At 32.9% G+C, this 20348-nt stretch overlaps 1 protein-coding gene and 1 long non-coding RNA gene across 3 annotated transcripts; one reads left to right on the forward strand and one right to left on the reverse strand.

The window, feature by feature from the left end:
• The first annotated feature begins 4734 nt into the window (after positions 1 to 4734).
• LOC104223335 (uncharacterized) lies at positions 4735 to 9288 on the forward strand. 2 transcript variants are annotated; one of them, XM_009774759.2, is made up of 6 exons: positions 4735 to 4921; positions 5452 to 5648; positions 6867 to 6947; positions 7909 to 8145; positions 8387 to 8464; positions 8776 to 9288. In XM_009774759.2, the coding sequence occupies exons 1-6, from the start codon at positions 4807 to 4809 to the stop codon at positions 9061 to 9063; spliced, it is 996 nt and encodes a 331-aa protein (XP_009773061.1). In that variant the 5' UTR covers positions 4735 to 4806; the 3' UTR covers positions 9064 to 9288. The 2 variants fall into 2 exon arrangements, with proteins under 2 accessions (XP_009773061.1, XP_009773062.1); XM_009774760.2 differs by lacking the exon at positions 6867 to 6947 and having other exon boundaries at positions 8776 to 9254.
• Positions 9289 to 10928: 1640 nt separating this feature from the next.
• Positions 10929 to 13677, reverse strand: LOC104223334 (uncharacterized). Its single transcript, XR_710079.2, has 2 exons — positions 13537 to 13677; positions 10929 to 11876 (listed from the first exon to the last, which is right to left on the reverse strand). It is a non-coding gene; the product is annotated as an uncharacterized lncRNA (long non-coding RNA).
• Positions 13678 to 20348: the final 6671 nt, after the last annotated feature.

The following is a 20348-nucleotide window of genomic DNA, read 5'->3' on the forward strand; positions in this document are numbered from 1 at the left end:
AGCATAATATACTGGAGTTTAGTGCACCTGTGTATGAACTTCCAGAATATGGATCGGTATACTTTGTTAGCTCCAGTATAATATACTGGAGAATGGAGCACCGGTGTTCCAAACTCCAGTATATTATGCAGGACCGGTATATTATACTGGAACTCTAGTATATTATGTTGGAGTATTTTTCCGGATTTTGAATAGTGTTTTCCTTCAGATTTATCTTTACATGAAAAATGGCTAAATTTCGATTACTTTTGAAACTGTGGTTATTTTTGAATGACCACTTGTAAATCTGGCTATTTTTGAATTTCTCCCAAATTTTAGCTAATTGGCTAGGCATATAATATTATTTATGGGAAAATGATACTGTATAGCCGCTTTCAAACTAATAGCTAAAAAAGTATGTATTTTTATATATTTAATATACACTTTGTATGTTATATATAAAAATTATACAAATTATATATTTGTTTTTTACTATTGAATGTAAATAGATTCTGATGGGAACTAAAATTGAAAAAAAAAACGCTATATTCATTAGCGGGTCAATTCAGGCAAATCCAAATCAGTCCATCTGAAGGTTTGGACTAATTAGGCAGCCTATGTAGTCCAATTTCTTTTTTTGAGTAGTTAACTGGAAATTTATATATAATACTAGATAAAGTCTTACATATTACATGTCATAGTGACATCGAGGCTAGATATCCCCTCTTGCAAACAGTTGTTGCCACTTGTAATGTTTAGGTTCCCTAATGATTTAAACATATTACATAAAGAGATAGGTAGTTTTTTTTAAGATAAGCTATTCCCGCTCATATCCTTTGTCAGAAAAATCGGCGGTTCAGCAAGCATCTTAGTCCCTTTTAGGTTAAAATTACTTTTTTGTTTTTGTTTTTTGCTTCCTTGGCTAGTGCATCAGCTACAACATTCCCTTCCCTGAAATTATATCGTAGTAGAAGGCCCTTCTCCTGAAGCATTAATGACCTGCATGAAAGAATTAGATTAGTAAGAACTGGATGTCCATTGCTTATTGCGTTAGTTACTTCAGTTGAGTCTATTTCCACTTCCAATGGGTAAAGATTGAATTTTGAAGCCAACTGAAGTCCTTCCAGGAGTGCCTGTAGTTCCATGTGTAGAGGAAATAAAGCACTACAATATTTATGAAAACCTAGAATCCACTTTCCCGTATTGTTTCTAAATACTCCCCTTATTCCACCGTCTGTTTTGTTGCATGCCCCATTTATGTTGAGCTTAATCCATCCTTTTTGAGGAGCATGTCATTTAACTTGGATTACTTTGGTAACCTGTGAAGGGGGGTTTTGGTATTGAAGAAGTGGAATTCAATTGCATGATTGTAAATGGTCTTTAAGGAGGGTTTTCTATTGTTGTTATTAAGGTTGTTGTAATTCCGATTAATCCAAATTCCCCAGATTAGAAAGGGAAGGAGGTCTGACCATTCCAGATGTGGGATTTGATTCTAGGGATCTGATTTCTAATGTGGATGAGTCAGTGTTGGTTAGATGTTGGAGTAGGGTTAGTGATACCAAGCTCATTCAATAAGTGATGCACTGGGGGGCTTTTGATAAAGATGTGCTCTATAGATTCTTCTTCATTGTGGCACATCGGGCATTCATTGTCTATATTTATCCCAATATGCTAAAGATATTTCCTGCAAGGTAGACTATTGTGAAGACATTGCCAAAAGAGGTATTTGATTTTATTAGGGCAATTTAGTTTCCATATCCACATGAAGTCATATTGAGGCTTTTTTGTAGGTTTAATAATTGTAAGGCAGGATTTGCTGATGAAATAGCCATTAGAGTTCATGTTCCATATCGAAGTGTCTTTATTATCATTAAGAAGTATAGGAAATTGATTAATTTTTTCCATAATATTGGCAGACAGTTCAAAAGATAATTTAGAGGAATCTCATTGGCCATTTGAAAAGATATCCTTTACTTTAGTGGATAATTCATGCTTATTGAGAGGACCTTTGATGCATTCCCTTAGTGGTTGGAGATTTGGTATCCAATTGGATAACCAAAGGTTTTGATTAGAATTCTTGCAAGGTTGTCATGTAATGCCCTTAGTGCAGATTTGACCACCCTTTTAGGATGTTTTTCCATATGAATGAGGTACAGGTTAGTGTTTTGTTCCTTGCATATTTCAGTATAATAACTTTGCACCATAAGGCAATGGGAGTGGAGATAATCCTCTAGGCTGGGTTACTTAGAGCTATCAAATTTTTTGTATTAGCATCTTTTATGCCAAACCCTCCCTTTTCTTTGCTTTTAGTAATGGTATTCCAGTTGACATAGTGGACTTTTTTGGTCTCATTAGTTGAACTCCAGATGAAGTTACGTTGAATACGATCAATTTGGTTTAGAGTTTTGGTGGGGAGATGGGTGTATTGCATTACATGACTAAGGATATCATTGAGAGTTGATGTTGCTAGAGTGGTACGACCCGCTATGTTCAGAAAATTGGCTTTCCATGAAGATAATTTCCTTTGCATATTGTCAATAATAAATTGGTAATCCCTAGGTTTTGGATGATTTTGAAGAATTGGAAATCCTAGGTATTTGCCAAAGGTGTTGCTAACACTTATATTGAAATTTTTAGCAACTTATTTAGTGATAGTAGTGGGGCAATTTTTTGAGAAGATTATTTTAGATTTGTGCATGTTGATGTTTTGCCCAGACAAGGAGTAGAAGATGGAGATGCTCCTTTTAATAGTGTTAAGAGATTTCTTGTTTACCTTACCCATAAGGGTAAGGTCATCCGCAGAGAATAAATGAGAAATACCGGATCATTAGGACTAAGTTGGATGGGATCCCAGTTGTGGATATTTATTTGATGTGAAATTAAGTGTGAAAACATTTTTATGCATAGGATGAATATATAAAGGAATATGGGATATACTTGTCTAGTACCCGTACTAGGACTAAAAAAGGAAGTAGTTGATCCATTAAATAGATTGGCAATATCACTCGCAAGAAGAATTATCAAAACATAGAAAAACAAGTTTTTCTGTTTGATTTGTTTCATAGTTATAGTAAGGAAAAGAAAAAGGTTTTATTAGTTTAATATAGTGAGAACAGCAAACAAATGAAAAATTACCAATGAAGTGGGCGAGTTGGGTCATGACACGTGTATAGCCTAAATTGAGTCAACCATCTTTGAACCAAGTAAGTTTTATGAGATTATATATTAATTTGTTCATTAATTCAACCAATTTTAACTCGCATTAGATAGGCCTATCATTTTTATACACGATTTAAAATTCTTGTAGTCTTTTATGGTGAATCATCCAAGGATGTGGTGAGATGATAATGATTGTTTCACCCTTAATAAAAGATCTCAATTATTAAGGAAAAGCAAAGTTTATGAAGTTTTTAAAGTTTAACATCCTTAAAATTAAATTTTGATTTGTAGGATTGAAATAGACTTTTAATGTCAAAATCTTGTCGGAAAAAAAAATAGCCTAAATAAACTTTTAATGCCAACTGCTAAAGCTAAAACGCCTATGAATATACTTCCTCCGTTTCAAATTAAATGAGGTGATTTCCTTTTTAGTATGTTTCAAAATAAATGATACATTTCTAAATTTAGAAATAATTAACTTTAAACTCTTCATTTTACCCATTTTACCCTTAATAAGAAGTTTTTATAACCACACAAATGTCATGGCCCCGCAAAACTTTTACCCCTAAAATTGTTAAGACCACAAGTTTTAAAAGTCTTTTTTTTCTTAAATTCCGTGCCGAATCAAACTATCTCGTCTAAACTGAAACGGAAGGAATATTATTTATATATAGTAGTATGTATTTTAATGCATAATATATCATAGGGGTATTTAGGGTTCGGTTTGGTCGGTTTTTTATTAAAACCAAACCAATTTAATCAGTTTTTTAAATTTTAAAACCAAAACCAAACCAAATTAAATACAAACCATCGGTTTGATTGTTGTTGGTTTGGTTCGGTTTTTTGGTTCTTAGTAAGCTAATGATAAGTCGATAATAGTAAAACAACGCTAGACAACAATCTGAAAATAATTTGCTAAATTTATGCTTTTTTATATATTTCTTTCAGAACTGAAAGGTTATTTACCTGTTTATATGAAAAGAATGAACAAAAAACAAACTAAAAGTTCGCTTTCTCAAGCTTTAGCTATTGTTGTCTTGCAATTTGAATTTGCTTTCTTTACTCTTGTGGTGTTTTTTTTTTAACTATTCTGTTAGGCAAAAGTCTAGGTTGTTGTTGTTGTTGTTGTTGTTAGGCAAAAGTATGTGCGGAGGGTTAGAGAATTAGAGTCTCTTAATAAAAAGAAAATTGGTCGAGTCCTATTGTTTGGGCTTAGGCAATCTTTTAAGATATAAAAGGATAAACCAAAATTCAAAATAACAATTAAAATGCATAAAATATTTAAAATTATTTACAAAAAAATATTATATTGTATATAAATAATTACTGTATTAAATTTTGTATATAATTAGTCGATTTGATTCGGTTTATTTTTCGATTTTTTAAAATAGAACCAAAACCAAACCAAATATTATCGGTTTTTAAAATTTAAAATCAAAATCAATCCAATCAAAAAAAAATATCGGTTTGGATCAATTTTCCGTCAAACCATGAACACCCATAATATACCGGATAAAAAACTAATGTAGTGAATTAGACGGGCTATTTATGTAAAGGAAGAAGGAATCCTTTTTCCCGCCAGCATTTTCTACTTATATATATCTCTACACAGTTTCAAGGGTTTTATAAATTTCTCTTTTCGTCACTGCAAATTCAAATTCCTCTTCAATGCCGACGCTTTCATGGCGGCAGCATACGCTAATTCAAGCTCTTTTATCTCGCGGCCCACACAAAGAAACTGATTTCAAATCTCTTTTCTTCAAAGTCACTAGCAAATCCGCAGGTCTTTTTTTTTCTACTTCAGTTTATTTTTCATTTAAAACTCTTTTTTTCGCATCAGTTTATGGGTTTTTAGTTAAACTCGTATGATCCAATTACAATATTAGTGATTTTCATGTTTTTATGGGATTTTTTTTATTTTGTTATGAAAATTTCAGTTTTAATTGTTAAGGGATGGTTATCAATTTCAAAAACCCAATTAGAAATCTTATTCAAGCTTCTTTTTTAAAATTGTTAAAGGAGTGTTATATATTTATGAAAGTTAAATTATTACCAAAATTTCCATTTTGATGCTTATGTGCAAAAGGGGGTAAATTTTATTGTTAAAGGAACAAAATGTTTAATGATTCTGATTTTATTAAGATTTTATCTTTTCTGTCTTTTGCTGATAAGTATTACTATTAATTTAATTAGTTCTTTCATTAGTGATGTATAAAATTAACTGAAATAGATTAAAAATCCTTTTCTTTTCTAGTGACTGTGCAGGAAAAAAAGGTTGGTTTCTGATACTGATTTTATATGTGTATGTTTCAGCTAATCAACAGTCAATGTTTAATGAATACCTGAGAAAGATAAATGAGGAGCTCGCTTATGTGCAGTTTGAGTTACGGGCATGTAGAAACCAGTATGATGGGAAGGTGTATTATGGTGTTGTTAACAATGTTTCAGATGAGCAATCCAAACTCGGAACTAAATATTCAGTTCCTCAGATTGCTTTCTATAAAGGCGTTGTGAGCTTTTTATCCCTTTAATTTTTAGGTCTTTTGAACTGTGTTGAGAATGTCATTAGCTGTTTGTATGGTCTTTCCGTGTTCATTTGAGGAAGTATTTCCATAATTTTTTGTCTAGGAATATTCTTGCTTTGTGAAAGGGAATAGAATGTAAAAGGAAAACCTTCATTAGACTATGAACTAGAGAACAAGAACTTAATAGGTTGCACCGAATATAAAAGAAACTGCTGAGTGCTAATTTTCTCATTTGAACTCTGACACCGTTATGTATTTGTATTTCCATTTGACCATTTTTGCAAGGGCTGGGAATAGCTTTGCCTCCTAAACTTACATCAAAGATGACGGAAAAGGAAGAAGATTCGCATCTTATTAGCCTTCTAAAACATAGATCTTTGTGATTAAGTTAGTAATGAATTGCATGATCCTGTAACCTATATGATGAATCCGATATGGGAATAAAGCAACTGACCTTTTGTTCAAATAACAGTAGAAACATGAACTGAATCTTCCTTCAGTCAAGCTTAGTTCTAAGCTCTGTTAGTTATATACAAAATAATATTCAGGAGGCCCATTAAAATTGAGAAATTGAAATGCGTTGTTCATTTACTTTATACCAGCTCAAAATGTTAGTAGTGGAAGAGGTATGGTGTTCTTCATTTACTTCGTTCTAATCTTGTGTCCCTTTTCTCAAACAAATTTACACTAAACGTTTTAAGGGAAGAATTGAATAACTAAATTAGTTGGTTCCGGTAATTGATCTCAATCAATCAACTAAGCCTCAATCCTAAACTAATTGGGTCCTGCTATATGAATCTTCCACTCATCTGCATCCATTCTACTCAAGCCCACTTCATTCAAATATTGAGTAAATTGTATTTTGAGGTAACTTAGGTGTTCCCTACAATTAAAGATCTCTAAATGTCACACTTAACCCAACATGGACATAAGATTCTCTAGCTATAATTAAAAAATCCTTGCAAATGTTGGACCTAGTGTATCTGTGTAGTAACTTAGCCTTAATCCTAATCATTTGCTTCCATTGTATTATGTTCTTAGCTAAGACTGGTTAGTGTTTCTTAAAGAAACTAAATAGGAATATACAAAGATCTTGAACATTGTTTGCTAGTAATGTCATTATGAGATTAAGATTTTTCCTTTTTCTTTTTGACATTAGAATTCAAAAAAAAAAAAGATTTATGTGGTCATCTATAATTGCAGATTGAAGCAATTGTTCAAGATGTGGCATCTTTGGGTTGTATTTCAACCATTGATGCACTAAACATACGGCTTGAAAATCAGGTTTTCTTACTTCCTAACAATAAATGAATGTCAGTGGCTACTATCAGTTCCATCGTTTATAGTATCTAGCTTGCTGCTATCTTCGTGTGAGTGATTAGCTAAATGCCAAATTATGGTTTAGAAGATAAAGTGTTCTACACTATTGACAACTTTCCTTCTCTAGCCAAGGTCAATATAGCTAGACTTGTTCATACTTGTAACTAGTCGAGTCTGATTTTCACAAGCGCGCACGTGCACATACAGTTTCTACATAGAGATAATGCAGCATTTACAGGTCAAAGAACAGCAACATAAAAAGATAAAGCCCTAAGGAGGCAGATATTTATGGCCTCGGATGATCTTTGCTTTATATTCATGTTGATTGCCTTGCTTTCTGTTGCCTCTATATTCATATTTAGTAAGTTTCTATCTGGAAAATAGTGTAAAATAAAGTATTCGGGGAATGGTTGGCTAGTATCATCTTATGGCAGCAAATCATTTTCTTACTCATTCAGAGGTTATCTGCTACTTAATAATGAGGCTTTTGATTTTTTACTTAAGAGTCACATGACCAATATGTACTTACAGTCAACAGAGACTGAATGGTAACTATTTATTGTGAATACCAAAACCTCCTGTTTATTTGTTTACTTCTCTTGTTTGATGATAAGAGTGGACACTTTTCTTCAATCAGTTAGAGGATATGGAATGGGACTTAAACCCATGTCTCATCGGGACCAAGGCTTTTACCCTTGTTCATTGACCAGGATGTTAATACATATGAAGTGCCTTTTCGTAGAATGTCAACTAAAAATGGCAGGATGGCAGGATATGGTTATGACTTCTGAATTAAAAAATATTCTCGTATAAACTTAGTAAATTTGGTTGCTATTAGATCTGAGCTCTTTGTACTTTACATAGCTCCGATTTGTATCTTTGCTGTACCACTAATTTCTTTGCTGGAAATTTATTTGATCAACAGTTCCTGGCTGGAACAGATTCCCAGTCCCAGGGAGGTTCAGTGCAAATTCCTGCAGCGTTTAGGAATTTCTCGATGTCTCAAAAGGAAAAGACCCTTGAGGAACTTGTGAAGGATCAGTGGCTTTCTCTAACAGATGGTAAGATAGGACTAGGAGTGCGTTCCTTTCTTGATCTTAGAAGTTGGTTTCGCAGTAATGAGGTTCCTCCATGTGAAGTTTGCAATGAAGCTGCAGTGAAGGTTTGCTCCTCTCTTAATTTCTTCATTTGATCTCCATGATCTCTGTTGAACAACTTTCTCCTTTCAAATTGGAGCACTTTTACTGCCATTTTAGCTGAATACTCAATTCATCTTCCCTTACTGCAATTTGGTTTGATAATGTCACTACAAACATCCATCCCTAAGAAAGATGCCTATGTGTCTATCATAACTATATGGCTGCTAGATCATCCAACTCATGGTGATATGATTATTTGACCAGGCTGAGCTTTGCCAAAATGAAGGCTGTAATGTTCGCATCCATCAGTACTGCTTGCGAATGAAGTTCTCCCAACACAAGGTATTCTTCTTTCCTATTATTCCCCTTAGAAAAACTTCTATAGTAGTAAAGACAAAATGTCTTTTTTGCCCTCAAGGCTTTTGGTTCAATGGTAAGAGTGGAATGCGTGATGTGTGGGTTAGGTGCACGTCACAGGGTCGAACCTTACGATGAACCAAAAGTCTGCATTAAGTGTAGGAGAGGGCCCATTATCCACTTAGTTCCAAACAGTACGCCATTTGGCCCTTGAAAATTTCTTGGTTATAAAAAAAAGTTTCATCTAGGAAAGCGAGCTTGATGAACTAAGCTATCGTTGAACCCATTATTTTCAGGCTGAAAAAGTTTGTCCAGGGTGTGGGACAGAATGGCATTATAACATAACAAAAGCAGAAGTTGTAGACGAAGAAGATGATGCATCTGCTCCTGATGAAAGTCAGCAGCCTGGTGAACCCTTGATGAGAAAGAGGCGGAGGACCTGCGGAGCGACCGATGCTGATACCCCCTTAACGAGAAACAGGCAAAGGACCCGTGGAGGTAATGATTCTGATACTGTCAAGCCTGGATCATCTCAAAGTACGAGGGTGACTCGGGGTTCTGCCCGTCTGAGGAGTGCAAGTTAAGAAATATGTTTTACTAGTTTTGGTGCTCATGCACATCTAAGTATATGAAATGGTCGTCCGTATATTTTTGCACCCCATGAAGGTTTACGTATTTGGTAGACCTAATTCTAACTTTTGATTGTAAATTATAGGAGCATCTATTCCCTTGGTGTTCTTCAATTGCAACTATAGCGCAGAAGATTTCTTCCTAGTATATACTAGTGAATGTTATCGATGTTAACTCTATTCAAATCCATTCCCTTCTTGAACTTTTGAATTTAACTCGTAATACAAAAAATGTTGGAGAGTAACTTTTAAGAATGGGCTGAATGTAAATTTGTAAGCTTATTGTGTTGGTAAATTCGCAAATACTAATGCGTCCATTTTTTCAATTAAAAAAGAAATTTTTACCTCCTATAGCAAAGATTAACACCTTATTTATTTAAAATAAATACCATTTAAAAAATTATATTTTATAGATACATTTTAATGTTTATAGTAAAATATCTAATTTTGGTTATCTCTTGCCCCTAAGCCACTAAATACGCTATTCAATTATACTATTTTATTTTTCTCTCTACTTTGATACATGACATTCTCTTCCCCACACGATATTCTCAAAATTCCTCTCACCCACATCACCGACCATTAGTCACAAACGGTGATTTTGCCCGGTATACTACGAAGACTTCCAGCTAGTGAGCAGCCTCCTGGATGGAATCAACGTGTTGTTGTAGCTTAGTGAGGCAGCAATGGACCGCCAAAAGGGCACCAGAGATTTGGCGGAGATTGGCAATTGAGTCATTTTGCACCGAATCGTTTACTGTTTGTGCTTGGACTTGGGTGGCCAATGGTGGCTGCTGCGACTGAGGCGTGGCAGTTGCGCCGATATCTACCGGTTTACTCATCGTCGCTTTAGAAGTAGAGAACCAGATTAGTGAGAATGGACCAAGCAGTGTTAGTAATTTCTGCAACCGAAATTGAATCCAAAGGAGATGAAGCCTCCGATTAACGGCAGCGTGAGAACAGTGAGATTCAGGGTTTTTGCTCGACGGCGGATTCGCCGGAAATTAGGGTTTGTTCTTGAACAAAGACGACGGAGTTTGGGGCTGAGCAACTTGATTTTCTTTTAATATATTTTAATGTTTTTTCAACGTATCACGTTGTATTTCATTGTATTCATTGTCTTTTTTTTATTGTAATTCAATTTATCTCACTATATTCCATGTATTTCATTGTATTCACTTTCTTTTTTTCCATTGTATTTCAATGTATCCCGCTGTATTCTATGTATTTCATTGTATTCATTGTCTCGCTATATGTCATAAATGTATTCATATGTTTTTTTTAATTAATACAATTTATGTATTCAGATATATTACATAATTTCTCTGAAAATTGCTATATTTTTGGAGTATTTTTCGGTTGAGAATCTTTTTTATAACTGGAAATACAAATTTTGTGTATTATAATTGAATTTGTTGAGATGTAATCCCCCGTTTCACGCCATAAATACAATCGACAATGTAATACCCCGTTTCACGCCATAAATACGATCGAATACCCTAATTCACGCCTATTTTGCTACTGTATTAAATGCATCTTATAACAAGAAAAAACGTATCTACAATACGTAATATAGCAAATGGTATCTATAAATAGCTAAGTATCACTAAAAGATAGTGCTTTATGAAAATTTCTCATTAAAAAAACGTTACTCCTGCTTTATTGTTTGTACTAGCAATCAATATTGTAGTTAAAATCATTATACTTAGAATGACACACCCTTGCTCTCATAAGTTGGCTCCTTTTCATGTCAGTTTGAAGTTGTGATAGCGAAGAAACTGAAAAAAATACAGTTACACTCAGGTTATACAATATCCAAATTCCCAGGCAAGCAACTTAAATCCAAATATTCTTTTTCGCCAAATCCTACAATAGTGCCAACAATTTCCATACAAACTTCAAATGTTAAAGTAATTTCCTCCCTCTTGTTCATTTTCAAGAGCAAATCATCAAATATCAACAACGGAACAACCATATCAATGTCAACATTTAGCTTTTAAGTGAAAATGGTATGGATTGTATGTTCAGAGCACACTCTCCGAGAATTGATGATATAGTGGTAGGTGATGAAGCTGAGGCATAAGAAGATCATGAAGCCACCGACCCAAAGGTTCAAATCAATTGGATACTTGACTTGGCAAGACAACTCTAGCCAAAAAAATATATAATTACAAATACAACCTTTCCACTTTTAACATTTGAGCATGTTGTTGCATTTCACAAGTATGAGAGAAGAAATTTGTCGAATGTTGAGTTATTTCCTTCAATGAAATTTCCAATTGACAAATTTCTCTTCTTATGTACTTGGGAAACTTATACCATGCTCAAACAACAACGTGAACAGTCATGTACTTGCAATTTATACATGTTCTTGGTTAGAGTTGTCTTACCAAGTCCAAGTGGTCACCGATTGATTTGAACATTCAGCTAAATGGCTTCATAAGCTTTTTCTACCTCACCTTCCAAACCACTATTTCATCAATCTTCGAAGACTGGTTGTTGTGAGATACGGCAAGTAGCTTTTTCACCACGCTTTGTCATACAAATAACTTAAACATGTCTCACTGTCAGCACGATCTGGTATAAGACAACAAGCTCCTTAGTTTGTCGTAGCAACTTTGCAGACCAGAGTTTTTAGACAAGGTATAGCACCAATTCCTTCAAACAAGCAAATAATTTCTACTTGGCCTTGCAAATCAAGAGTTCCTTTAGCATCTTCTTCCTATATCTAGTTTTGGTGTGTATGCAAGTAATAGACAAGGAAAGTCCTGCATACAGAGGTCATTGACATTTTTGTCAAATACCAATTCAGAAAGCTTTTCTTATTTATACAAATATAAAGAATTAAACACACACACAAACGGCCAAACACAATTGAATAGTTGAACTTATCTAGTACATAATAGCGATGCCAAGTTTAGTAGACTATTTCCTACCAAAGCCAAGTACACAATACCATTTTATAGCATCAAACCTATAATCAGTAACCAGAAAGAGTGGCACAAGAACTTTTAAAAACTTTAATCTCAAAATACTGTTTGATCTTTTATCTTAACATGGCTTGCTTGATATATAAAGCAAAACACTGTTCTTTAAGATAAGTACGTTGTAATTTCAGGACGCTGTACTATACTGGAAAAGACTGATTAGTCTTAAAATTTTTGAAGTTACTAGTGAAATGACAAGAATACTCCAACAGATTTTTGGTGCAGAAATAAAGAATATGGAAAGATTAATAGCCTGTTTGGCCAAGCTTTTTTTTTGGGCCAAAAGCCCTTTTTGATTAAAAATTGAAGTGTTTGGCCAAGTTTTGGAAGGGAAAAAGTGCTTTTGAGAAAAAAGTAGTTTCTCTCGAAAAACACGTTTCTGAGAAGCACTTTTGAGAAAAATACACTTATAAGCAGTTTCCAAAAACTTGGTCAAACACTAATTATTGCTCAAAAGTGCTTTTAAAATTAATTAGCCAAAAATAAACTGCTTCTCACCAAAAACACTTTTTAAAAAAAGTACTTTTGAGAAAAGTACTCAAAATAAGCTGATTTTAGAAGCTTGGCCAAACAGGCTATAAGTATCAAGACATAGGCCAGCATAAGTTGTTAAAGCTAAAAAGAAGTTTATTATCATAACTCATGTCCCTCAAAGATCAAATGTTAGCATATTTAATTGATCTCCATTATAAAGATTACATTTCCAAAGAGATCATGCAACATAGAGCTACTCAGAGGTATAGAGTGATATGGTATCGAACATAAAATGGTTATGCTATAGTAAGCTACCAAGGGATGAAGCTAGAAGCCCGAAGATGGATTTGGTCGAGCCTAGTAGTGTTTGTTCAAACAATGTTACCAAATTCATTTATATAAATAAATATTAAATTTAGAACTCAATTATTAGCATTTGTTCTTGAGCCAAGAATCTACCGGAAACAACCTCCCCACCTTCATCAGGTAGAAATAAGTACCGCGTACACATTACCCTACCTAGTCCACACCTGTGAGATCTTTTTTTTGTTGTTGTTGTTGTAATTATTAGCATTTGAGATCGTTCTAAAATCTATCCTAAATAAATAAATAAATAAATAAAAATCCTAACCCCGTATTTCTTATTTGATCAAGCTTCAAAAAGATCCTTAACAAATAGTAACTGAGAAATTATACTCTGTCGTCTCAATTTATGTTATACTCTGTCACTTAATCTATCAAACATTTCTGTAGAAACAATTTTACTTTAAACTTGTACTAGTCACATATATGATTCATTTTAGAACACAAATTTCAAAAGTCTTTCTTTCTTAAACTCTGTGTCTAATCAAACAGCATCACACAAATTAGGACGGTGGGAGTACAAATTTAAGACATTACTCATTAACAAGTAAAACAAATACAAAGATTGAAGCTTTATAAATTAAAAAATGAAAAGAGCTTGTACCGTATGTTAAGCAGCTTGAGATAAATTCATATCGGATTCAAAATAGGTTCTTGGCAATGTCGCCGCCGCCGGCGAGAACGCCGTTTGACGGCGGCTGAAGGTTAATTGAGCACCTTACTCCCTATAACCCTAACCCTAGTAATATAGTACATTTTTATAGGTGAGTTTGGCCCCTTTGGTAGGTTTAGTTTCACTAATTAAATTACATCCACCTCCCTCTATCTTAATAAAATTATGTTTTAACTATAGCTTAAATTTTAAAATTTCCATTTAGAATCTTAATGCTAGTATGAGATACTTTTTATATATGAGCTCTGCCTTCATCTTAATATAGTTATGTTTTATTATAACTTAAAATTTAAAATTACATGTAAAAGCCTAATGAGATACTTATTTACATGTGAGTGTGGCTTATGGGTGTTTAACGGGCGGGGTTGACCCGTTTTCGGTCCGGCCTAGACCGGTATTAACCCGAACCGGTGGTAGGGGGTCGGGTAGGGCTGGGTTTGGGGGGTTAGGGGGGTAGGATGTTTACATTTTTCTTACCGGTTAATCGGACTGGTCAAATTCGGTCAAGAAAAAATACTGTTGAACCAATTAACCGGACCGGCCCAGACCGGTTCTACAGCTATTTTCTGTTCTTTTTATAATTAAAAAATCCATTTGACCGTTGACAATTGTAAGCTTCCAATTTGATTGTTGCCCAAAGGATATTTTCAAGAATAACCTTTTTTGGGGCAATCTTTTTAAAAAAAATATAACGCTTTATGTAATTACTAATTTAGACATTTGAAAAATTATAAATACACTTACCCTGAAAAACTAAAATTCCCCCCCCCCCTCTTCATTTCTTCACTCATCTCTCATTTCTCAAACTCAAATTCTCAATTCAAGTTAAATCATGCCCTGTACTTCTAGAATGCGCTCATATGTTTAGGAACACTTTGAGGTGGTAGAAAAAAATGAAGAAATTCACAAAGTTAAGTGCAAAAATTGTGGTCGAGTCTTAAATCTTCGTCTAAAAGTGGGTGGGCATAGGCTGTTTAAGGAGACATATGAAGAGTTATCTTGAATGTTCTCCAGAAATTCGTATTTAAGTTGATTTGAGACAATTTGTGTTATTTTAAAATTATTAGACGTATTTATTCTTAATGTTTTAGTTTGTTAGATTAATTTGAAGTATTATTATGCAATGAAATTTTGAAATGAAACTATGAGAGTCTTTGAAGCTTGATCCTTATATATCAAGTTATTATAACACTCTAGTATCCAGTATAAGATTTATATTATTAAGTTATATTTTTTTCATGTTCATTGTATTACCTTAAATTCGTAATGAATTTTTCAAATATAAGAGTTTTAAAGCCTTTGAAATTTATTCAAACACTCTTTTTATAAGATCTTTTTTTTGTTTTTGTTTTATATTTTTACTTTATATGAATATAAATTACGATAGTTATACAAATTTTTTTTTTAAAAAAAAAACTTAAAACCGGTCCGGGCCCTTAGACCTGTAACCGTTCCGGTTCAATTTTTACTCGGATGGTCCCGGACCCGTTAAGCCCGGTTTGGAAAAAACGGTAACCGACCTGGATTGGTGACCAACCGGTCACTTTTTTTCTCAACCCGACCCGGCCCGCCCAACCCATTTGACACCTTTAGTGTGGCCTCTTTTAATCAGTTTACATTTTTCAATTAAATTAAAATTTCATCTTTTTGTATTTAACTTTCGTCTCTCTAGTTAACCTTAGTGTAACAACTTGTTTGGATGGTTGTTACTTGTATTGTATCGTATTGTTACTTTAAATACAATATTTATTTTGATTGTTACTTATATTTTATTTTGTATCATGTCGTTAAATTCATCGTTACATAACGATGAGATGTGCAATTTTACGTAACGAACGATTTGGTGTGGTCGCATCGTTACCTTGTCATTTTCTCTCAATCTCACCCTTTATTATTATTAAATAATTTTATTTTATCATTTACCCTACCTTTTTATATACTATATCATAATTTTTCTTTATAATATTACAAGTTTATTCATCATACTACTAATGTGTGATACTATTAAATAACGACAAAACGATACAATCCATCCAAATATTGTATTCATCAAACCATACAGTACAATACAATAAAATACGATACGATACATTATGAAACGACATGTAACAACTATCCAAACAAGCTGAGAGACATCGTTTGTATGTGAGTTTAGTCATATTTGGTAAGTTTACGCATTTCGTCAATTGAACTATATCTCCCGATCTTAATACAACAATTTTAGCTATAACTAAGATTTTGAAATTACAGTTATGACCTTTATAGCTTATAAGTATTTTTCTTTTGTATTGCACTTCATCCCTTTAGCCCCAACCTTAGTTAGTACGTGCTGTATTTTATAAGTTGAGAAAATTTGTATTTAGTCAATTACATTACATTCACTTGTTTCTACAATATTAAAATTATGTTTAAGTATAATTAGATTTTCAAGAGGTCAAGCTTTTTTAGAAAAAATGTGCTTTTAGAAAGAAGTAAAAGAAGTTTTTAAGAAGCAGAAAAAAGTAGTGTATTCCAAAAAACAGAAGCATAAGCAGTTTTCACTTTTCTTCTTATCAAAAATACTCTTAACAAAATATGGTATATACCAAAACAACCGTTAAATCTAATACTTAGGATATTAATGTATAAGTATGTCTTCTTATTTTTAGGATAATTTTCTAATATTAACTTATATTAAAAGAATTAAGAATTTTTTAATTTTATTTTCATAATTTACTTAAATAAAATGAAAAGATTCAATTATTGTTTGTAATAACAATTTTTTGAGATTATTTATTTACTTATAATATTAACTATTAAGTAAATCTATTCATGTTCTTATTCGTAATTTGATACTTAAAAGCACTTTCTGAAAAGCTTGGCCAAACACAAATTATTTAGCCAAATACAAGCTGTTATCTCCAAAAATACTTTTTTTAAAGCACTTTTCAAAATAAACTGGCTTAGCCAAACATGCTATTAGATTATAAAACTGCATTTATGACTTCTATGATATTTAATTTTCTTCATATTTAACCTTTCCCTCTCCATCCTAACCATAGTAAGAGTTATCCTTTTATATGAGATTAGTCTCTTTTGGTAAGTTTACATTTCTTCAATTAAATTACATCCATCTATGTCAATCTCAGTAAGAGTATGGTTATCTATAACAGATTATAAAGCGATACCTACGACTCGTATTATCGTATTTAACCTTTATGCCTTTTAATATGCGAGTTTGGTCCCTTATACGTATAACAAAGGGTCAAATATACCTATTTACTTTCGAATATTGTCTACATTTAATCTTTGTTCTACTATCCGGTCAAATTTACCCCGACCATTATACTGTCTGGCCAAACCCCTATCATCAGCAAACATTTAAAATTACTCCTTGATCTGTTAAGTAATCCAAAATCTATCAAATTCCTTTAGTTTAAATCACATGTTCTTCTTGCTCCATTATTTTCAAAAATTACTATTGATGCAAATGCTAAAGTTACTAGACTATGCAAATTATTCATACATTTTTTTAATTATTAATGCACTCACTTCTCTTCTTGCAATAATAGGCTTGGAATTGGTTTAAAATTTTATTTAATTTTCAATCATATACACACCGTAGAATTTAGCGGGTCTATTTATTGTGTATTATATGCAGCTGATCATCATGTATGTACATGTACATTCAAATATATTTTGTCATTGTCTGGTTAGTATAGAGTTCGATCGACTAACTTAAAAGTGCACAATGTGTAGACATTTAATTAAAGCAAAGTTGAATTCGACAATGTCAAGTCTCCGAGGAACTTCAACTTCAATCACTAATACTTGCAAAGTCTCCGTACATTTGGTGAAACAAATTCATTAAAATTGGAATGTTATATCTACTTCTAGAATTTAGAAAAGTTACCTAATTTAGATTTTTCAATTTACTATACTTTGTTTATTAATAGTTGTATTATTTAATACCTTTCTCTTATTTTTTTAATTCAATTCAAAAAGTAGGTAAATGCCAATTATTTCAAAAATAGTGGACCAAGAAAAAGAATCAGTAACTTAATTAAAATGATTTCGAAGATTTTGTGTCACCTGACGGACTGAGGGGTAATTTTTAAAAGTTTGCTGAGTGTAGGGGTAAATTTGACCCGATAGTATAACGGTAGGGGGTAAATTTGGCCAGATAGTATAATGAAGGTTAAATATAAACAATATCTTAAAGTAGAGGGGTATCTTTGGTTCTTTTCCCTAGATTTTAAAACTATATTTGTAACATTATCATCATCTCTTTTTTTCTAATAATATACAGAGACGAATTTAGAGCAAAGGTTATGGGTTCCCGTGAACTCAATAACTTTTGCATAGACGTTGTATTTGTACTAAAAAATTTATTAAAAGTATAAGAATATTTAGCTTGGAACCCAGTTCGTTGGTCCAGTTATCATGTAGATTAACTTGAGATTGTTATAAGAACCCATAAACTTAAAATTCTGGATCCACCTCTGATAATAAATATCTAGAAAAGTTATTTTGATAACGTTAAAACATAATTGTTGTAGATTTTACTTAATATACAGAAAGTTACTACAGTATATTATTTTATTACATTAATGTAATTAAACTTTACCTATTATAACATTACAAAATAAGAAAGAAATATTCATTTTTGGTGAACATTTTAAAACACTTTGAAATGCACAATGAGACAAATAAATTGAAACATAGCATTAAATACCATTAAAGAGCTGAAGATAGTCTCTAGATTGGTAGTTGTTGGATCATAAAACCTTGTATGGTCTTGATCAAAGTAAATATGCTGGAATCAATAGATCATGTGGGGTCACAAGTTTGAAAACATGTGCTTCATGACCATAACTTTTCTAGAAAAGTATTTTTAAATAATCGTTTTGTTCCGGTCACCTTTGTTCGCATCTCGATTATTTTACGATATGTTATTTTCCACCAACACAAGTATCGAGTAACTTTATCTATTTAGGCTTTACAAACAACAAATTCAGTATAATTTCATGAGTGGAGTTTGGGGAAGGTAGTGTGTACGTAGATTTTACCCCTATATTGAGGGTAGAAAGACTATTTTCGATAGATCCCCGACTCAAGGAAAGAAAAAGAAAGTAGTAACAACAAGATAATAAGGGCTCGTTTGGTATGAGGAATAAGGGATAATTAATCCTGAGATTAAATTTGAGATGAGTTTATCCCATATTTGATTGGGATAAAAATGTGGTATCATTAATTTCGGGATTGTAGTATTTTTTAATCCCTATGGAAGGGTGAGATAACTAATCCCGAAATAATTAATTACACGATAACTTGTTTCCCAATTAAACAACCCCTAAGAAAACAAACAGTAACAATAACAAGAAAATAAGAGAACAAACAGTATAATAACAATATAATAAGAAATATTATATCTAGACTTGAATATATGAAATATAAAATTATTTTTTCAAGAAAAACTTTGCACATAACAAAAATGCAATTATTAAAATAGTTTCTGTATGAACTTTTCAGAGTGTTTATTTCTCAAAAGGCAATTTTTAGAAAAAATTAAATAAAACAAATATTTTGAGCAGAAATTTTGCATGGCCTAACTTAAAGTTAAAAAAAGTTATAGTAATCACCCCTATAATTATTTTAATAATTGCTGATTGATTTCAGATTACACATGGCTTCAGTGCTTACGCACAATGCCCACCACTAAATTCTATGATTATTTTTCCCGGTACAAACTGTAACAAACCAATAATATAAACATAACATAAAGGCCCTTGCACTCAAGAGCATCGTTAGTAGTCAATCGATGCGTACAAATGTGAAACAACATTGTTTGACCCAAAAAATATTAAAACCTTTTTGGTTAAATCAATTGATAAAGATAAAGAGGTAAATCTCAGCTAAATGTAATAAAATCTAGATTAAATAGCGTAAGAGAAATACAAGATGAACGAAACCAAATGATTACTCATAAATGCGAGAGTTTAGATGCAAGAGAATGTAGCAATGAATGCAATTAGTCAAGACCAAGGGTGATGTAAGGATATGTTTTTGTAATAAGCCAAAAGTCTCCCTTTACATAGTGTTCTCTAGGGACAATCCCCCTTTTACCCTAAAAAAGGTACAACACAATGAATATTTGAAAGGCATATTTCCATTGTTTCCTATCATACAAACACTACCACAGACGTCGTGCATTCTCTAGCCACTGTTAGTTGTCACCCTTCATAACGATCTAAGGACGCGGCATCGTAAGGACATCGCTCTTCGCTACACTCGGTAACGGCCGTGGTCGTCTAAATTTTGACCTATACAGTTAGTCCCTCCGTTTGTCGAGGTCACAACCTGGGGCATCCTTGATAAGCGGACGTCACCCATACTTACGAAGAAATTTGATCTGCAAACCATGACGATTTCGGCTGATGATGGAAGAACGGTGCACTTCGCTATACCTTGGGCGATGTGTTCTATTTGGGAAGTGACGTCACTTCCACATGTGTCATCATTGCGCATCTTCCCGAGGCAAAGATTGATGGTTTGTCGCTTTGGTTTTGCTGCCACGGGAAGCCTTTTCACTTCGATTCTCGTGCCACCCAACCCTATAAATAGGGGAAGGGTTTGTTTTCTCAAAAACTCTTGGTCATTTCTCTTATGATCATTCCCTTTCGCATTTTTAGCTTTGCTTCTGCGATTTTCTTCATTTCCTCTTTCTTGTTCATTGTTCTTACTCTCTCTCGTTCCATTCGCAC

Source organism: Nicotiana sylvestris, chromosome 11 (genome assembly GCF_000393655.2).
Source record: "Nicotiana sylvestris chromosome 11, ASM39365v2, whole genome shotgun sequence".
Classification (NCBI taxonomy): domain Eukaryota; kingdom Viridiplantae; phylum Streptophyta; class Magnoliopsida; order Solanales; family Solanaceae; genus Nicotiana; species Nicotiana sylvestris.

Coding starts and splice junctions, on each gene's coding strand:
- LOC104223335 (XM_009774759.2), top strand. CDS start 4,807: ATGCCGACGCTTTCATGGCGGCAGCATACGCTAATTCAAGCTCTTTTA. Junction 8,146..8,386: donor GCAATGAAGCTGCAGTGAAG/GTTTGCTCCTCT, acceptor TTATTTGACCAG/GCTGAGCTTTGCCAAAATGA. Junction 8,465..8,775: donor TGAAGTTCTCCCAACACAAG/GTATTCTTCTTT, acceptor CATTATTTTCAG/GCTGAAAAAGTTTGTCCAGG.